This window comes from Nomascus leucogenys, chromosome 7b, assembly GCF_006542625.1.
Source record: "Nomascus leucogenys isolate Asia chromosome 7b, Asia_NLE_v1, whole genome shotgun sequence".
Classification (NCBI taxonomy): domain Eukaryota; kingdom Metazoa; phylum Chordata; class Mammalia; order Primates; family Hylobatidae; genus Nomascus; species Nomascus leucogenys.
This window is the reverse complement of record NC_044387.1, coordinates 55,965,264-55,980,682: the sequence shown is the minus strand read 5'-3', so window position 1 is coordinate 55,980,682 and position 15,419 is coordinate 55,965,264. Positions and strand designations below refer to the sequence as shown.

Below are 15,419 nucleotides of genomic sequence, written 5' to 3'. Positions count from 1 at the left end.
TTTATAAAGAAAAGAGGTTTAATTGACTCACAGCTCCACATGGCTGGGGAGGCCTCAGGAAACTTACAATCATGGTGGAAGGAGAAGAAGGCATGTCTTAATGGCAGCAGGTGAGAGAGCGTGTGAGGGAAGTGAAGGGCGAAGAGCCTCTTATGAAACTGTCAGATCTCGTGAGAACTCACTCACTGTCACGAGAATAGCCTGGGGGAAACTGCCCCCATGAGCCAATCACCTCTCAACAGGTCCCTTTCTCAACATCTGGGGATTACAATTTGAGATGAGATTTGGGTAGGGACACAAAACCAAACTGTATCAATCCATTTTCTGTGGAGATGGGGGACAGAACTGGTAGCTTGAGCTAGAGGCTGTTACTTGAGCTAAATGCTGTTTCTCTGGGGATTACTGGTCCAGGAACTCCTTGGGCAATCCAGCCTCAGCCCCGTACTTCTGGGACTCTGGGAAGACTGTCCCCATTCTCTGTTCCAATCCTCTACACCTAACAGTTTTGCTCAGGCCAGCTCAGGTGAAGAACAACAAAAACTTAAAAAAAAAAAAAAAAAAAAAAAAGACAGATATATGTGTTTTGGATGTTACCCTGGAAACTACAGTCTCCCCAGAAGAAATCTGTCAGATGATTTAGCAATTAATAGACCACACAGATTTGAAACAGCGGGACCCTGGAGGAAAGGGGTTTGGAAACAAAGGGTGCCTTTGCATGTGGGGATTTTAATTTTGATGAAAAAGAGAAACATGCCTTTTGGCTCTTTTCATGTGTCCTAATAGGGAAACTCTTGGGTCTAAATGTAGAGGTACAGGAGCTGTGTTCATCTCTAAGAAAAAAACAGAGCTGGCCAGTTGAGCCTGGGAACAGGGTTTGCATCTGCCTGAAATTTATGAGCAAGCGTAGCCTATTTTTCTTGTACTTCTTTGTCTCAAAGAAAACTTATTAACAACCAAGGAGAAAGTGAAGTTAAACTCTGTTGCAGGGTCTCCCTGGAATACTCTTTTAGCCACCTTTTGTTTTTGCAGTAAAAGGAGGAATGAGCATTGAATGAAGACAAGGATGAAGACTGACCATCTAAAACATCTGTTAGTGATAGTTTGGGTTTCATTTTGGGAAAATTCAGTGTTTTTGAAAAAACGAAATGGTTTTTTGGGTCTGGCACTGGACTGAGTGTTGGGAATGTGGATTCTGGTCTCTGTTTTGTCATTAACAGAGTGCCCAGTTTTGGGAGCATCCCTTACATCTACTCTCTGCCTCATATTTACTGCCTGAAATAGAGGATTTCTTCTGTTTGCTCTCAAGGGATATTATAATTTAATTTTTATTTTATTTATTGTTGGAGACAAGGTCTTCTTCTGTTGCCTAAACTGGAGTGCACTGGTGCAATTATAGCTCACTGCAGCCTCGACCTCCTGGCCTTAAGGGATCCTCCTGCCTCAGCCTCACAAAGTGCTTGCTTGGATAATAGGCACAAGCCACTGTTCCTGGCTAATTTAATATTTTGGAATAATTGTAGACATCATGAAGAAAATCAATGTTTATTTATTTATTTCCTTTTTTGAGATGGAGTCTTGCTTTTGTCTACCAGGCTGGAGTGCAATGGTGTGATCTCAGCTCACTGCAACCTCCACCTCTGGGTTCAAGTCATTCTCCTGCATCAGCCTCCCAAGTGGCTGGGATTACAGGTGCCTGCCATCCTGCCCAGCTCATTTTTGTATTTTTAGCAGAGATGGGGTTTCACCATGTTGGTCAGACTGGTCTCGAACTCCTGACCTCAGGTGATCCACTCACCTTGGCCTCCCAAAGTGCTGGGATTCCAGGCATGAGCCACTGTGCCTGACCTGATTACTTGTTTTAAATATAGGCCTGATTAGGCTTGTAACCACTCTATTTGGCTTCACTGAAGGGCTGCCAAGAGATGGACTTTTGAGAGCGACACTGCAAGATAATTGAGATCCTAAGTAAGGCCGTGAGAGGTTGTGGAGTGGAATCCAGATGAGCTTGCTGCTGTCAAATGGCAATGGGGAGCTACACTGAGAAACTCAAAACAGAGTGACCTCAAGTGATCTGCCCTGCCTTGGCCTCCCAAAGTGCTGGGATTACAGGCGTGAGCCACTGTGCCTGGTCCTTCTTTTATTCTTTCTTTCTTCCTCCTTCCTTCCCCCTCCCCTCTCCTCCATTCCTTTTCCCTCCTCTCTTTCGTCCCCCCTCCCCTTTTTCCTTCCTTGCTTCTTTCCTTTCTTCCTTCCCCAGGGTCTTGCTCTCTCACCTAGGCTGGAGTGCAGTGGCATGATCACTGCACCATGACTTTCAGGCTCAAGTGATCCTCCTGCCCCAGCCTCCCAAGTAGCTAAGACTACAGGTGCATGCCACCATGTCTGGCTAATTTAATTTTTTTTTTTCTTTTTTTTGGAGACAGTCGTACTCTTTTGCCCAGGCTGGAGTGCAATGGTGTGATCCTGGCTTACTGCAACCTCCGCCTCTCGAGTTCAAGCGATTCTCCTGCCTCAGCCACCTGAGTAGCTGGGATTACAGGTGTGCACTACCACGCCTGGCTAATTTTGTATTTTTAGTAGAGACGGGGTTTCACCATGTTAGCCAGGCTGATCTCAAATTTCCGACCTCAGGTGATTCGCCCGCCTTGGTCTCCCAAAGTGCTGGGATTACAGGCGTGAGCCTCCGTGCCTGGCCTAATTTTTAAATTTTTTTGTAGTAACAAAGTCCCACTATATTGCCCAGGCTGGTCTCAAATTCCTGGCCTCAAGCAATTCTCCCACCTTGGCCTCCCAAAGTGCTGGGATTATAGGCATGAGCCACCATGCCCAACCTAGTGTTGTAAAATTTCCATATCCATCAGATTGCCAAATGGTGGAGGACTTTATCCTCTCCCTTTGCCTACTGTGGTACGCTTGGCTCAGTAGGAGGAGGGGCTGGAGTTGGGTGGGAAAGTACATGAGGCATTGGAATCAGATAACTCTGGGTCTGTATTCTGCACATGCCACCTGTGAGTGGCTGAGCTGGGCTTCTGGCCAGCACTCAAAGGCCACATTCCTAGTTATAGAAGTTCCTTTCACCTTGCTGAAGATGGGGAGAGCTGCACCAGACCACCTCTCAGGGTTTCCTAATGCAAATCCTTGAACCCTGCAGAAGTGAGCATCCAGAGAGGTGGGAGCTACTTGTATACACACTGTCTGTGCCCTCCTCATCTCCCGCACCTGCAGCATGAAACACCTGTAATGCTTTATTCTGTTTATTGTCTCCCTTTCTCATTAGACCTGAGCTCTGGGATACTGTGGGCTTAAGTACTTCTGAAAATTTGTATGGCATCTGCTGGCATCTGCTGGGTGAATTTTCCTAGGGTACTGGGCTGGTTCTTAGGACAGCCTGGGTGACTGGCCTCATTCATGGCAGGGGCAGCAGATGGAGAGTGGTCCCGGAAGGATTTGAGGAGCTGCACGGAGTCAGGCCCAGCCTCTGGCCTCCTGATTGCCACCTTTCTCAGGATCTGGGATACTAATTCAGAAACTCTTGACTGCTGGAGGCTGTGATTGACCCACTGAGAGCTTTTAGGCATGTGGATGTGAGTCAGCCAGGATTGATGGAGCATTGACTGCTAATTAGACTCCTCTGGGAAGGTAGAGGGGGACAACACATAATGCCTTCGCTGTGGGAGCTTCATCAAGGGGATGATTCTTGAATGGACATCTTTTCCTCCCTCTTTCCACAGGGGCATGCTAGCCCTGTCATTCTAGGAGTTTATTATCCTTCAGACAGAGCTACTTATGTTTTTAATTCCCTCACAGGATGAAGACATGAAGAGAAAGTTTCAAGATCTTCTGTCTGAGGAAAATGAATCCACAGCTCTAGTCCAGGTTCTAGCCCAGGTATTCATATTCCTGATGATTACTAAATGTAGTCTGGGCTTAAGGAGCTGATAAGCAAAGATGATGAAATTCAAGATTTTCCTGAGTAGCAATTGCTTAACATTGTTTCAGTTATAATATAGTAGAAACTCTGTTTTAACTTGATTCACTCCAGCACCCTTAGATTTAAAAATGCAGGATATGTTTAATATCTAACACATAATAGATAAGCACAGCTAGGGATTGTCATCCAAAAGGTCACCTGCAAGGCAATTTCAAAAGACTCTATTAGAGGCTCAAATATCAATTTGTTGGAAAAATTAAAATTTGGGTCAGTAGTTGATTCCTTGATTACAATTTTATTCTTTAAAGTTCTTTGTGAGTATAAGTTAATTCCAGTCCTGCTTTTTTGTTGTTGTTGTTGTTGAATGGTAGCTGTCCTTTTTCCCACTGTTTCCTCCTCCCCGATTTTTTTTTTTCTTGAGACAGAGTCTTGGTCTGTCACTCAGGCCAGAGTGCAGTGGTGCAATCTCAGCTCACTGCAACCTCTGCCTCCTGGGTTCAAGCAGTTCTCCTGCCTCAGTCTCCCAAGTATCTGGGACTACAGGTGTCCTCCACTGCGCCCAGCCAATTTTTGTATTTTTAGGTGAGATGGGGTTTTGCCATGTTGGTCAGGCTTGTCTTGAACTTTTGACCTGAAGCGATCTGCCCCCGTCGGCCTCCCAAAGTGCTGGGATTACAGGCGTGAGTCACCGCACCCAGCCTTCCTCCCAATTTTATATATGGGAAAACAACTAAGGCACAAAGGTTGTCTTCCTGCAAAAGACTAAGACTTGGGGCTTCAACTGAGAAGTATTATAGTCCTTTTAAACATGATATTTAGAAGAGGATGATCAAGAGGAAGTTGGTTATGCTACTTGCTTTCAGTATACATCATTCAGAGGTCAGAAGCCATAAGGGAGAGAAATATCTATTAGATAAGCATGTCTGAGTTAGGGGCTGTGGTGAGGACTCAGTTGTCAATGATGACAACCAGTAATTTTTGGTACTAGAATTTCACATCAAATGCCCCCACTTTACTGGAAGTATATTGAGGAACTTTGATAATCTTAAAGAAGCCAGTGATTTTCTTTTGAACATTTCTCCATTTTCCTTTATTTTCAGCCTTCTACTAGTCGAAAGCGGCCCCGTGAAGGGGAAGCCGAGGGTGCCGAGACCACAAAGCGCCCGGCTGTGTGTGCTGCTGTGTTGTGAACTCCGTGGTTTGAACATGAAAGAAATGTACCTTTTTTCACTCTGTCATCTTTCTTTTCTTTGAGTCTGTTTTTTTATAGTTTGTATTTTAATTATGGGAATAATTGCTTTTTGACAGTCACTGATGTATAATTAAAAACCTAATGGAACTTGGGCTTTGTGCTTCTGCTTGATAATCGGTTCTTTAGTTGAATGGCTTTATTATTTATTTATTTGAGACGGAGTCTCACTCTGTTGTCCAGCCTGAAGTGCAGTGGTGCAATCTTGGCTCACTGCAATCTCTGCTTCCCAGGTTCAAGCGATTCTCATGCCTCAGCCTCCCGAGTAGCTGGGATTACAGGTATGCGCCACCATGCCCAGCTAATTTTTATATTTTTTGTAGAGACAGGGTTTTGCCATGTTGGCCAGCCTAGTCTTGAACTTCTGACCTCAGGTGATCCACCTGCCTCGGTCTCTTAAAGTGCTGGGATTACACGCGTGAGCCACTGCGCCTAGCCTGAATGGCTTTTTTATATTTAAAGTTGTTGTGTGCCTTTCATCTGGCTATCACTAGGCAGGTTTCCCAGGATGTCACCCTGATCTCAGCCTGTGAGAGCTGAATACAAATTCTAAGGGCCCCTTGGAAAGTTCCAGGGAAAGGAGCATAGCGAGGTTGGGGGTGGAGTTTGTAGAGACTGGCTGGCTGGCTGCTGACATCTTCATGAGAACAGCAGGTACCTTGGTGCATAATAACAGGCCAGGTTATATTCTCATCCTCGCCCTCATAAAGATACAGGTCTACAGTCTCTGAAACCTTTGGGCCAGATAATTTGTGAAATTTAATTATCCAATTTTAGGAAGGTGGTAAGGCATATCTACTATGTCTATATGTAGCACCCCAGGGGAGTCCTACACATGTGGAGTCCTACCCCAGTGGAGACCAAACATGTTAATATTTCCACAGCAAATATTCACAGTAAGAGAGATAGAGAAAGATTATAGGTAGCTGCATATTGGTTCATATCAGTCTTTTCTTCCAAATGAGCTGCAATGACTTGTTTTTGAGAGCTGTTTGGGTTTTGGAAGTGGAGATAAGGCATGTGGTTATGTCTTGTTGACCCAATAATGATCAGGGAGGCCCCGTGCAAAGACTTACCCTTGGTTGCTCTTGTCCTCGCAGTGATTCTATGAGTGAGGTCCTCTAGCCACTGTCATGTCACAGGTGAGGAAACCAAAGTTAGAGGAGGAAGGTAACTTTTCTGATGTCGCACAGCTGGTAAATGGCAGAGCTGGGACCCAACCCAGGTCTTTTTGATTCTAAAACTAATGTTCCTTATTGTCCACTGAATCTGCTTTTATAACTTTGCTTGGTTGACGCTAGGACACTTTGTAGCTCGCTGGCCACGCCATGGATTGAGTGCCATGGTTCAAAGGCCACTGGCGATTCAGTCAGGGCAGGGTCAAGGGCACACAGCCATTTCCTTAGGAAATGGGGATAGTAGTTGGAAATTTCTATTAAAGGGTATATAAGCATTCTGAGACTTGGCTGGCCTGGTGTAGGGGGTTTGTTGGGAATTTAGGTGGTTTGCGTGTTTAAAGGAATAAGGCTGAGATTGCCAATTAGATGGGTTTTAGCTCATTTGAATATTTAATGTGGAGGCTGTGGTTTCCTGGGACATTTTTCCCACTGTGGAGAGTTAGCCAGCTTTTCTCTGTTTCTTTTTTTTTTTTTTTTTTTTTTAATTGAGATGAAGTCTCGAGCTTGTCGCCCAGGCTGGACTGCAATGGTGCGATCTCGGCTCACTGCAACCTCCGCCTCCTGGGTTCAAGCGATTCTCCTGACTCAGCCTCCCAAGTAGCTGGGATTACAGGCACCCACTACCATGCCCAGCTAATTTCTGTATTTTTAGTAGAGATGGGGTTTCATCATGTTGGTCAGGCTGGTCTTGAACCCCTGACCTCAGGCAATCCGCCCGCCTCCCTCCCAAAGTGCTGGGATTAGAGGCATGAGCTACCGTGCCCAGCCGCCCTTCTCTGTGTCTAGAGCATTTTGTGTTAACTACCTGTCATGATATCTTCCATGGTAGGCTGAATAATGGCCCCTCCAAAGTGTCCTCATCTTAATCCCCAGAATCTGTGACTATGTTCCTTTCCATGACAAAAGGGACTTTGCAGATGTGATTAAGCATCTTGAGATGGGAGCTTATCCTATGTTGCCTGTGGGCCCAGTGTCCCATCACAGTGCTTTTTTTTTTTTTTTTTTTTTTTGAGACGGAGTTTTTTGCTCTTGGTGCCCAGGCTGGAGTGCAATGGCACAATCTCGGCTCACTGCAGCTCCACCTCCCAAGGTTCAAGCGATTCTCCTGCCTCAGCCTCCCGAGTAGCTGGATTACAGGCGCTCGCCACCATGCCCAGCTAATTTTTGTTTTTTCAGTAGAGATGGGGTTTCACCATGTTGGCCAGGCTAGTCTCGAACTCCTGACCTCGTGATCCGTCCGCCTTGGCCTCCCAAAGTGCTGGGATTGCAGGCGTGAGCCACCACATCCAGCCTACAGTGCTCTTTTAAGAGGGACTCAGCAGTCAGGGGAGATGGCAATGCGATGATGACTGAGTGTCTTAGTCTTTTTTGTATTGCTATGCAATATCTGAGACTGGGTAATTTATAAAGAACAGGTTTATTTCTTACAGTTCTGGAGGCTGGGAAGGTCAAGATCAAGGGGCCTGCTTCTGGGGAGGGTCTTCTTGCTGTGTCATCCCATGATGGAAAGCACCACCTCAAGAGAGAAAGGGGGCTGAACTCAATCCTTTTATTAGGAACCCACCCCCATGATAATTAACCCTCTGCTGAGATAATATCATGACCTAATCTCCTCTTAAAGGTCCCACCTCTCAACACTGTTGCATTGGAGATTAAATTTCCAACACATGAACTTTGGGGGACACATTCAAACCATAGCACTGTGCAGAGATTGGAGTGGTGTGCTTTAAAAATGGAGGAAAGGACTACAATCCAGGGAATATAGGTAACCACTAAAAGCAGAAAAAGGCAAGAAAATGGGCTTTCCCTTCAGAACCTCCTGAAGGAATCAGTCCTTTACAACTTGACTTTAGCCAAGTGAAACTGATTTGAGGCTTCTGACCTATAGAACAATAAGATATTAAGTCTGTGTTGTAAGCCAATCAGTTCGTGGTAATTTGTTACAGCAGCCATAGAAAACTAATTGACTCACCAATGGGAGAAATCAGCTGCTGATTTAAGGCCACCCAGCACCTACTTCCTCTCCTAACCTCACTCTAATTTTATCTTGGAGGAATTCTTTTCCCTATCCCATTAAGTTATGGGAGATGGGGCCAGGCATGGTGGCTTAGCAATCCCAGCACTTTGGGAGGCTGAGGCAGGTGGATCACTTGAGGTCAGGAGTTTGAGACTAGCCTGGCCAACATAGTGAAACCCCATCTCTACTAAAAATACAAAAATTAGCCAGGTGTGGTGGTGGGCACCTGTAATCCCAGCTACTCCAGAGGCTGTGGCATGAGAATTCCTTGAACCCAGGAGGCAGAGGTTGCAGTGAGCTGAGATCGCACCCTGCACTCCAGCCTGGGTGACAGAGTGAGAATCCATCTCAAAAAAAAAAAAAAAGTTATGGGAGAGGATGGTAAAGCTAAGTATCTACTCCCCACCCCCACCACTGCAGAAGCTGAAGGGGTTCCTAGAGGTTTCTTCTGCTGTGGAGCTGTTCCCACTGGCCCCCAGCTAGAGGCGGGTGTAGGACTTTGAAACATGAACAAATGGAGCTGGGATGGCAATGGCGAGAACAATATTGTGCTAATCTGAACTCTGCACTTCCTAACTTTGGCTCTGGGTAAATTACCTCAAATTGCTGAGCCTTTGTTTCCATATTTATAAAATGGGTGTGGTAAGAGTACCAACCTCTTCTATGCTGTTTGGAGGAGGCAGGTCTATAAAGTACCTGGCATGTGGTAAGGGATTCATGAATGTTGGCTTCTATCATTAAGGGTGGGGGAGCCACATAAGTAGCCAGAGGGAGTCATAGAAAGTTCTTGAGCCAGAGAAGTAAGATAATCTTTTCAGCTTTTTGTGCAGCATAGACATAGTAGATATGCCTTACCACCTTCCTAAAATTGGATAAATTTCACAAATTATCTGGCCCAAAGGTTTCAGAGACTGTAGACCTGTATCTTTATGAGGGCGAGGATGAGAATATAACCTGGCCTGTTATTATGCACCAAGGTACCTGCTGTTCTCATGAAGATGTCAGCAGCCAGTCAGCCAGTCTCTACAAACTCCACCCCAACCTCGCTATGCTCCTTTCCCTGGAACTTTCCAAGGGGCCCTTAGAATTTGTATTCACGTCCTTTGACCAAGCAAATTTGGGACGTGCCAGGCCTGGGGTGAATGGTGGGAACCCAGGTAGAGGGATATTTCTCATTGGCTGAATTAACTGTGACTCCATTTTGTGGAGCAGCCAGGTTGCTTCATGGTGGACCTGCTGCATGCCTACATGATGGTGCCATGGATAGCTCTTGTTTGTGCCAGCCCTGTACCTGATACCTCTTGTGGTAATTGCATCCCTATTTTTCAGAAGGAAGCATCCCTCCTCCCACTTTCTGGTTTTCCCCATGTCCTTCTGGAGGGGATGACCCCAACCGCTTCTTGAAGGGGCTTCATGAAAGCCAGGTCTGCCCAGGCTGGATGTGGTGATTGGCTCAGGCAGGGGCATGTGGCCCAAATGGGTCCAGTGAAAGTCAGTCCTGGGACTTTGGCTGGAACTATTGGGGAACAGCCTCTGCTTTCTTGGGCAGATGTGAGTTAGGAGCTGCTCAGGCCACTATGTGGAAAGAACTGCATGAGAATGAAGTAATCAAAGGGAAGCAAGCACTGAGAGATTAGAGAGACTTATGTTGTATAAGTGCCTGTATCCAGCTATGCCTTAAGTGAGGTACCACCCCAGGCCTTTTCAGTCATGCTATCAGTTTTGTTCCTTTTTTTTGTTTTACTCTTGGTGGAGGTATTTTTTTTTTCCTTGTTACTTGAATAAGAAAAATACCAGACTAGAAGGCTGGGTGCGGTGGCTCACGCCTGTAATCCCAGTACTTTGGGAGGCCAAGGCAGGTGGATCACAAGGTCAGGAGTTTGAGATCAGCCTGACCAACATGGTGAAATCCCGTCTCTACTAAAAATACAAAAAAATTAGCCGGGCGTGGTGGTGCGTGCCTTTAATCCCAGCTACTCAGGAGACTGAGGCAGGAGAATCGCTTGCATCTGGGAGGCAGAGGTTGCAGTGAGCCGAGATCGTGCCACTGCACTCCAGCCTGGGTGACAGAGCAAGACTCCATCTCAAAACAAAAACAAAAACAAAAACAAAAAACCAAAACAAAAAAAAAACCAGACTAGTATATGCAACCATTTACAAATTCCAAGAGACTCTTGAAGATTCTTTTTGTTAGTAGGGAAAACATTCTCCGTTTTTCTGCCAACTTTAGGGTTTTCAGAGAAGTGTGGGGGAAAGAAAGGAAAGCAAAGATGTGGGAAGAAAGAGTCCTTGCAGCCCCAAGTCGGGCGAACTCCTCCCAGCTACTTATACCACAGGGTTTGGGAGCAGAACCCCTTTCATTAAACTTTTAGGAGTCTTGGATGGATAGGGTGGGAATTACACCAGTGAAACTCAGCTTTGTGTGTGCCAAGCATTGGGCCCTGGGATATGCAGTCATGTGTTGTATAATAACATTTTAGTCAATGACAAACCACATGTAAGTCGGTGGTACCATAAGATGATTATGGAGCTGAAAAATTCCTATTGCTTAAGTGACGTAGACGTTGTAATGTTAGGGTAACGCATTTCTGTGTTTCTGGTGATGCTGGTGTAAACAAATCTGTGCTGCCAGTTCTATAAAAGCATAGCATGTACAATTACATACAATATATAATACTTGATAATGAACAACTATGTTACTGGTTTATTTTATTTTTTTGAGACAGAGTCTTGCTCTGTCGCACAGGCTGGAGTGCAGTGGCGCGATCTTGGCTCACTGCAACTTCTGCCTCACAGGTTGAAGCGATTCTTCTGCCACAGCCTCCTGAGTAGCAGGGAATACAGGCACCCACCACCATGGCCAGCTAATCTTTGTATTTTTAGCAGAGATGGGGTTTCACCACACTGCCCGAGCTGGTCTCAAACTCCTGACCTCAAATGATCTGCCCGCCTCAGCCTCCCAAAGTGCTGGGATTACCCGCATGAGACACTGTGCCCAGCCCTGGTGTATTTAGTGTTTTTCATAATTTTAGAATGTATGTCTTCTACTTACATTAAAAAATAGTTAACTACAAAACAGCCTCAGGCAGGTCCTTCAGGAAGTATTCTGGAAGAAGAAGGCATTGTTATCACAGGAGATGACAGCTCCATGCGTGTAATTGCCCAGGCTGGAGTGCAGTGGCACGATCTCAGCTCACTGCAACCTCTGCCTCCTGGGTTCAAGCGATTCTCCTGCCTCAGTCTCCTGAGTAGCTGGGATTACAGGTGCACACCACCATGCCTGGCTAAGTTTTGTATTTTTAGTAGAGATGAGGGTTTCACCACGTTGGCCAGGATGGTCTCGAACTCCTGACCTCAAATGATCTGCCTGCCTCGGCCTCCCAAAGTGCTGGCATTACAGGTGTGAGATACCACAACCGGCAAAATTTTTTTAGATACATTTCAGTAAGCTAAGGTTAATTTATTGAAGAAAAGCTTTAAAAAATTTTGGTGTAGCCTAAGCATATGGTGTTTATAAAGTCTACAGTAGTGTACAGTAAGGTCCTGTGCCTTCACACTCACTGACTCATCCACAGCATCTTCCAGTCCTGCAAGCTCCTTTCATGGTAAGTGCCCTATACAGGAGTACCATTTTAAAATCTCTTATATTCTATTCTTACTGTACCTTCTCTATGTTCAGGTACACAAGTACTTACATTGTGTTACAACTGCCTATAGTATATTCAGTAAAGTATCAGGCTGTACAGGTGTGTAGCCTAGGAGCAATAGGCTACGCCATACAGCCTAGGTGTGTAGTAGGCTATACAAGGCTATACAAGGTTTGTGTAAATGCACTTTGCTGTTTGCACAATGACGCAATCACCTAAGGAGGCATTTCTCAGAACCATCCCGTGATTAAGAGAGGCATGATCGTACAGTCATCATCTCCCTGAAAGCTCAGTCAACCCTGTGCAGTGCTACTGCCACACTTCCCTTTTGCACATGTAGAAATCAAGGATCTTTGGCTCCTCTGAGTGACTTGTTCAAGGTTTCTGTTTTCAAGAGATGGAGGCGGGACTTGAATTGAGATTTCCCTTTCTTGAGAACCTGTGGTCCTTAACCATTAAAACCACTTAAGAGGTCTTCTCTCTTGATCACTACCTACTACGTGCTAGGCGCGGTGCTGAGGCTTTCTCTTGATTATTATATCGAGTCCTTAGATTTAGGAGAAACAGGCCGAGCGCGGTGGCTCACGCCTGTAATCTCAGCACTTTGGGAGGCCGAGGCGGGAGGATCACGAGGTCAGGAGATGGAGACTATCCTGGCTAACACGGTAAAACCCCATCTCTACTAAAAATACAAAAATTAGCCGGGTGTGGTGGCGGGCACCTGTAGTCCCAGCTACTCAGGAGGCTGAGGCAGGAGAATGGTGTGAACCCGGGAGGCGGAGCTTGCAGTGAGCCGAGATCGCGCCACAGCGCTCCAGCCTGGGTGGCAGAGCGAGACTGTCTCAAAAAAAAAAAAAAAAAAAAGATTTAGGAGAAACAAGTCCCGAAGCCCTGACCTTAGCACGCAAGGGTTAGTGGAGATGTGGGACTTGAACTCAGCTTCTCCGTTGAGTCTGGCTGTCCCCGGGACGCAGGCACGTGCTTGCACACCTCCACGATGGCGATCCCGTATCCTTAGTAGCGTCCTTAGCTCGGCACTTCTTGCAGGGAAGTTCCTCTTGGCCCGGACCCGCGTCCCAGGCCCCGCGTCGTGGGGGAAGCGAAAGGGGCAGTGTGGGGAAATGGCCGAGGGGTCGGGTCCGGGGTGGTCTGCAGAGAGGCAGGCGGCGGTGCGGAGCCGGGAACGGCGCGCTCACCCGCCGAGTAGGACGGGCCCGGCGGGGGTGGGCGAGACACTGGGAACAACAGCCAGCTTCAGAGGGCGCGAGGCGGGGCGCGCGGGGAGGGTGCGCGGCGAACGCGCGCGTGCGCGGTGCATGTGTGGGCCTGCGGGGGCGCGCGCGCGTTTTCGGGGCAGTGAGGGGCGCCGCGGCGGCGCGCAGCACGGCGGGAACATGGCGCGCGGAACCGGCGCGCGCGCCTAGCTGGCGGGACCGTTAGCTCGAGGCGGACGCGGCCCGGGCCCCGTGGGGATGGAGCAGTCGCCGTCGCCGGCGCCCGAGCCGACCCAAGGGCCGACCCCCGCAAGGAGCCGAAGGCAGCGGGAGCCCGAGTCGCCGCCGGCGTCGGCGCCGGTGAGTGCGTGAGGGGCTCGGGCCGGGAGACTTTCTTTGTGAAACTCCGGCGGTGGGAGCCGGGCCGGGCCTCAGCGGCTGAGGAGCGCCTGCGAGGCGGAAGGCGTCTCGCAGTCCGGGTTCGATCCCAGCCGCGAGCCGTCAGGCGGCGGGACCTGGTCCGCTGCCGGCCTGCCTCAGTTTCCGCGAGAGTGTGTGTGGGTGTGTGAGGGTGTGTATGGGTGTTGGCCTGCGCACACCGGGGGGGGGGTCGGTATACAGTCGGCGCCTAATGCGCGCGGCGCCTCCCCCTTCCCCCTAGTCCCCGTGGGGCGGAACCTGGGGACTGGAGTCCCCCGGAGCGGTAGGCGGCACCCACCGGGAGACAGGTGTCGGCGCAGCCCGGGAGGCTCAGGTGTTACCTTTCCCGGATGGGGTTTGTGAGGAGTGAGCTCTTCGTCCTCGGAGGCGAGCAAGTCTGTCGGTGGCTCATCACACAGGGCTGTTTTGGAAAGCGTTCCACCCACTTCAGCTTCGTGCTGTGTTTGGGCCACTAGTCAGGGGGAAGGATGCTGAGCGACATGGACTTTAGAGGTGGGGCTCCCGCTGGACGGGATGGCTCTGGGCTCTCGAGCTTACCCCCACCCTTGCCTCCCAAACCCGTTAGAGCGTAGTAATCATTGGGAGCACCTGATAAAATGCCACGGACTGTGGCTCACCAAAGTAGGGAAGCCGATTTTGAACTTAAACAAGCTCCGAAGTTGTGATCAGTCGAGCTTGGCAAGCACTGTTTTAGAGAGTAGGCTTCCTGCAAGCAGGAGCCGGTTTTGTGTATACCTCACCATGGCATCTTCGTACCTGGCGTGGTGCCTGGCACACGGTAGATGATCAGAAAATATCTGTAGAAAGTCTAAATTATTAGGGAGAGTGCAGCATAGGAGTTCTTGAGACATTTTCAGGAGCTTCTTGAGATTATCTGTCAGATTTGTTTTACTGTATATGATTTTTCTCAGCTCCCAACTTTTGTGATTGTTTTTAATGCCGTGTTTTCAGTATGTTCTAGGCAAAAGCAGGGTATATGTTTCTTAGTATACACTATCCACTAGGCCGGGTGCAGTGGCTCACTCCTGTAATCTCAGCACTTTGGGAGGCAGATTGCTTGAGCCCAGGGGCTTGAGGCTGTAGTGAGCCAAGGAGGTAGAGACCAGTGTGGGAAACATAGCGAGACTTGTCTCCGCAAAAATTAGCTGGGTGTGGTAGCGTGCACTTGCAGTCCCAGCTACTCTGGAGGCTGAGGTGGGAGGATCGCTTGAGCTCAGGAAGTACAAGTTGCAGTGAGCCAAGGTTGTGCCACTGCATTCCAGCCTGGATAACACAGCGAAACCCAGTCTCTTAAATAAGTAAGTAAATACATAAATGATTATGTATACTCCAGCTAGGTTAAAATTAATTCTGAATCAAAATTCTAAATTAAAATATGCATGTTTCTTTCTCTTCATCATTTGGGAACACTAGGCTTTTAGGATTTCATTCCATTGGGGCAGGTAAATCTCTACATTTTTGACAAAGCAAATATGAATTACTGTTAATTCAAGAAAGGTGGGAATTTGCTTAAACCTGAGTATTTGTAGTCTTTGTGATTTTTAAAAATTTTAAATTTAAATTTTCTTTTTTTTTCCTTTTTTTTTTTGAGACGGAGTCTCACTCCGTCGTCCAGGCTGGAGTGCAATAGCACAATCTCAGGTCACTGCAACCTCCATCTCCCGAATTCAAGCGATTCCCCTGCCTCAGCCTCTGGTGTAGCTGGCGTTACAAGTGTGTGCCACCACGCCCAGCTAATTTAT

The 15,419-nt window shown here is 47.6% G+C and overlaps 2 protein-coding genes across 7 annotated transcripts in view; both read left to right on the top strand.

Annotated features, from left to right (window-relative positions):
* The window catches only part of CHEK2 (checkpoint kinase 2), a 56,466-nt gene extending 51,191 nt beyond the window's left edge, over nucleotides 1–5,275 (top strand). For all 6 annotated transcript variants that reach the window (XM_030816025.1, XM_030816023.1, XM_030816022.1 and 3 more), the window contains 2 exons: nucleotides 3,808–3,888; nucleotides 5,032–5,275. In XM_030816025.1, the coding sequence (XP_030671885.1) occupies nucleotides 3,808–3,888; nucleotides 5,032–5,121 (171 nt within the window). In that variant the 3' untranslated portion in view covers nucleotides 5,122–5,275. The remainder of the gene's footprint in view (nucleotides 1–3,807; nucleotides 3,889–5,031) is intronic.
* An 8,077-nt stretch (nucleotides 5,276–13,352) lies between these two features.
* TTC28 (tetratricopeptide repeat domain 28) overlaps nucleotides 13,353–15,419 on the top strand; it is a 726,372-nt gene continuing 724,305 nt past the window's right edge. The window contains exon 1 of the mRNA XM_003258029.2: nucleotides 13,353–13,596. Coding sequence (XP_003258077.2) covers nucleotides 13,495–13,596 — 102 coding nt within the window. The 5' untranslated portion in view covers nucleotides 13,353–13,494. The remainder of the gene's footprint in view (nucleotides 13,597–15,419) is intronic.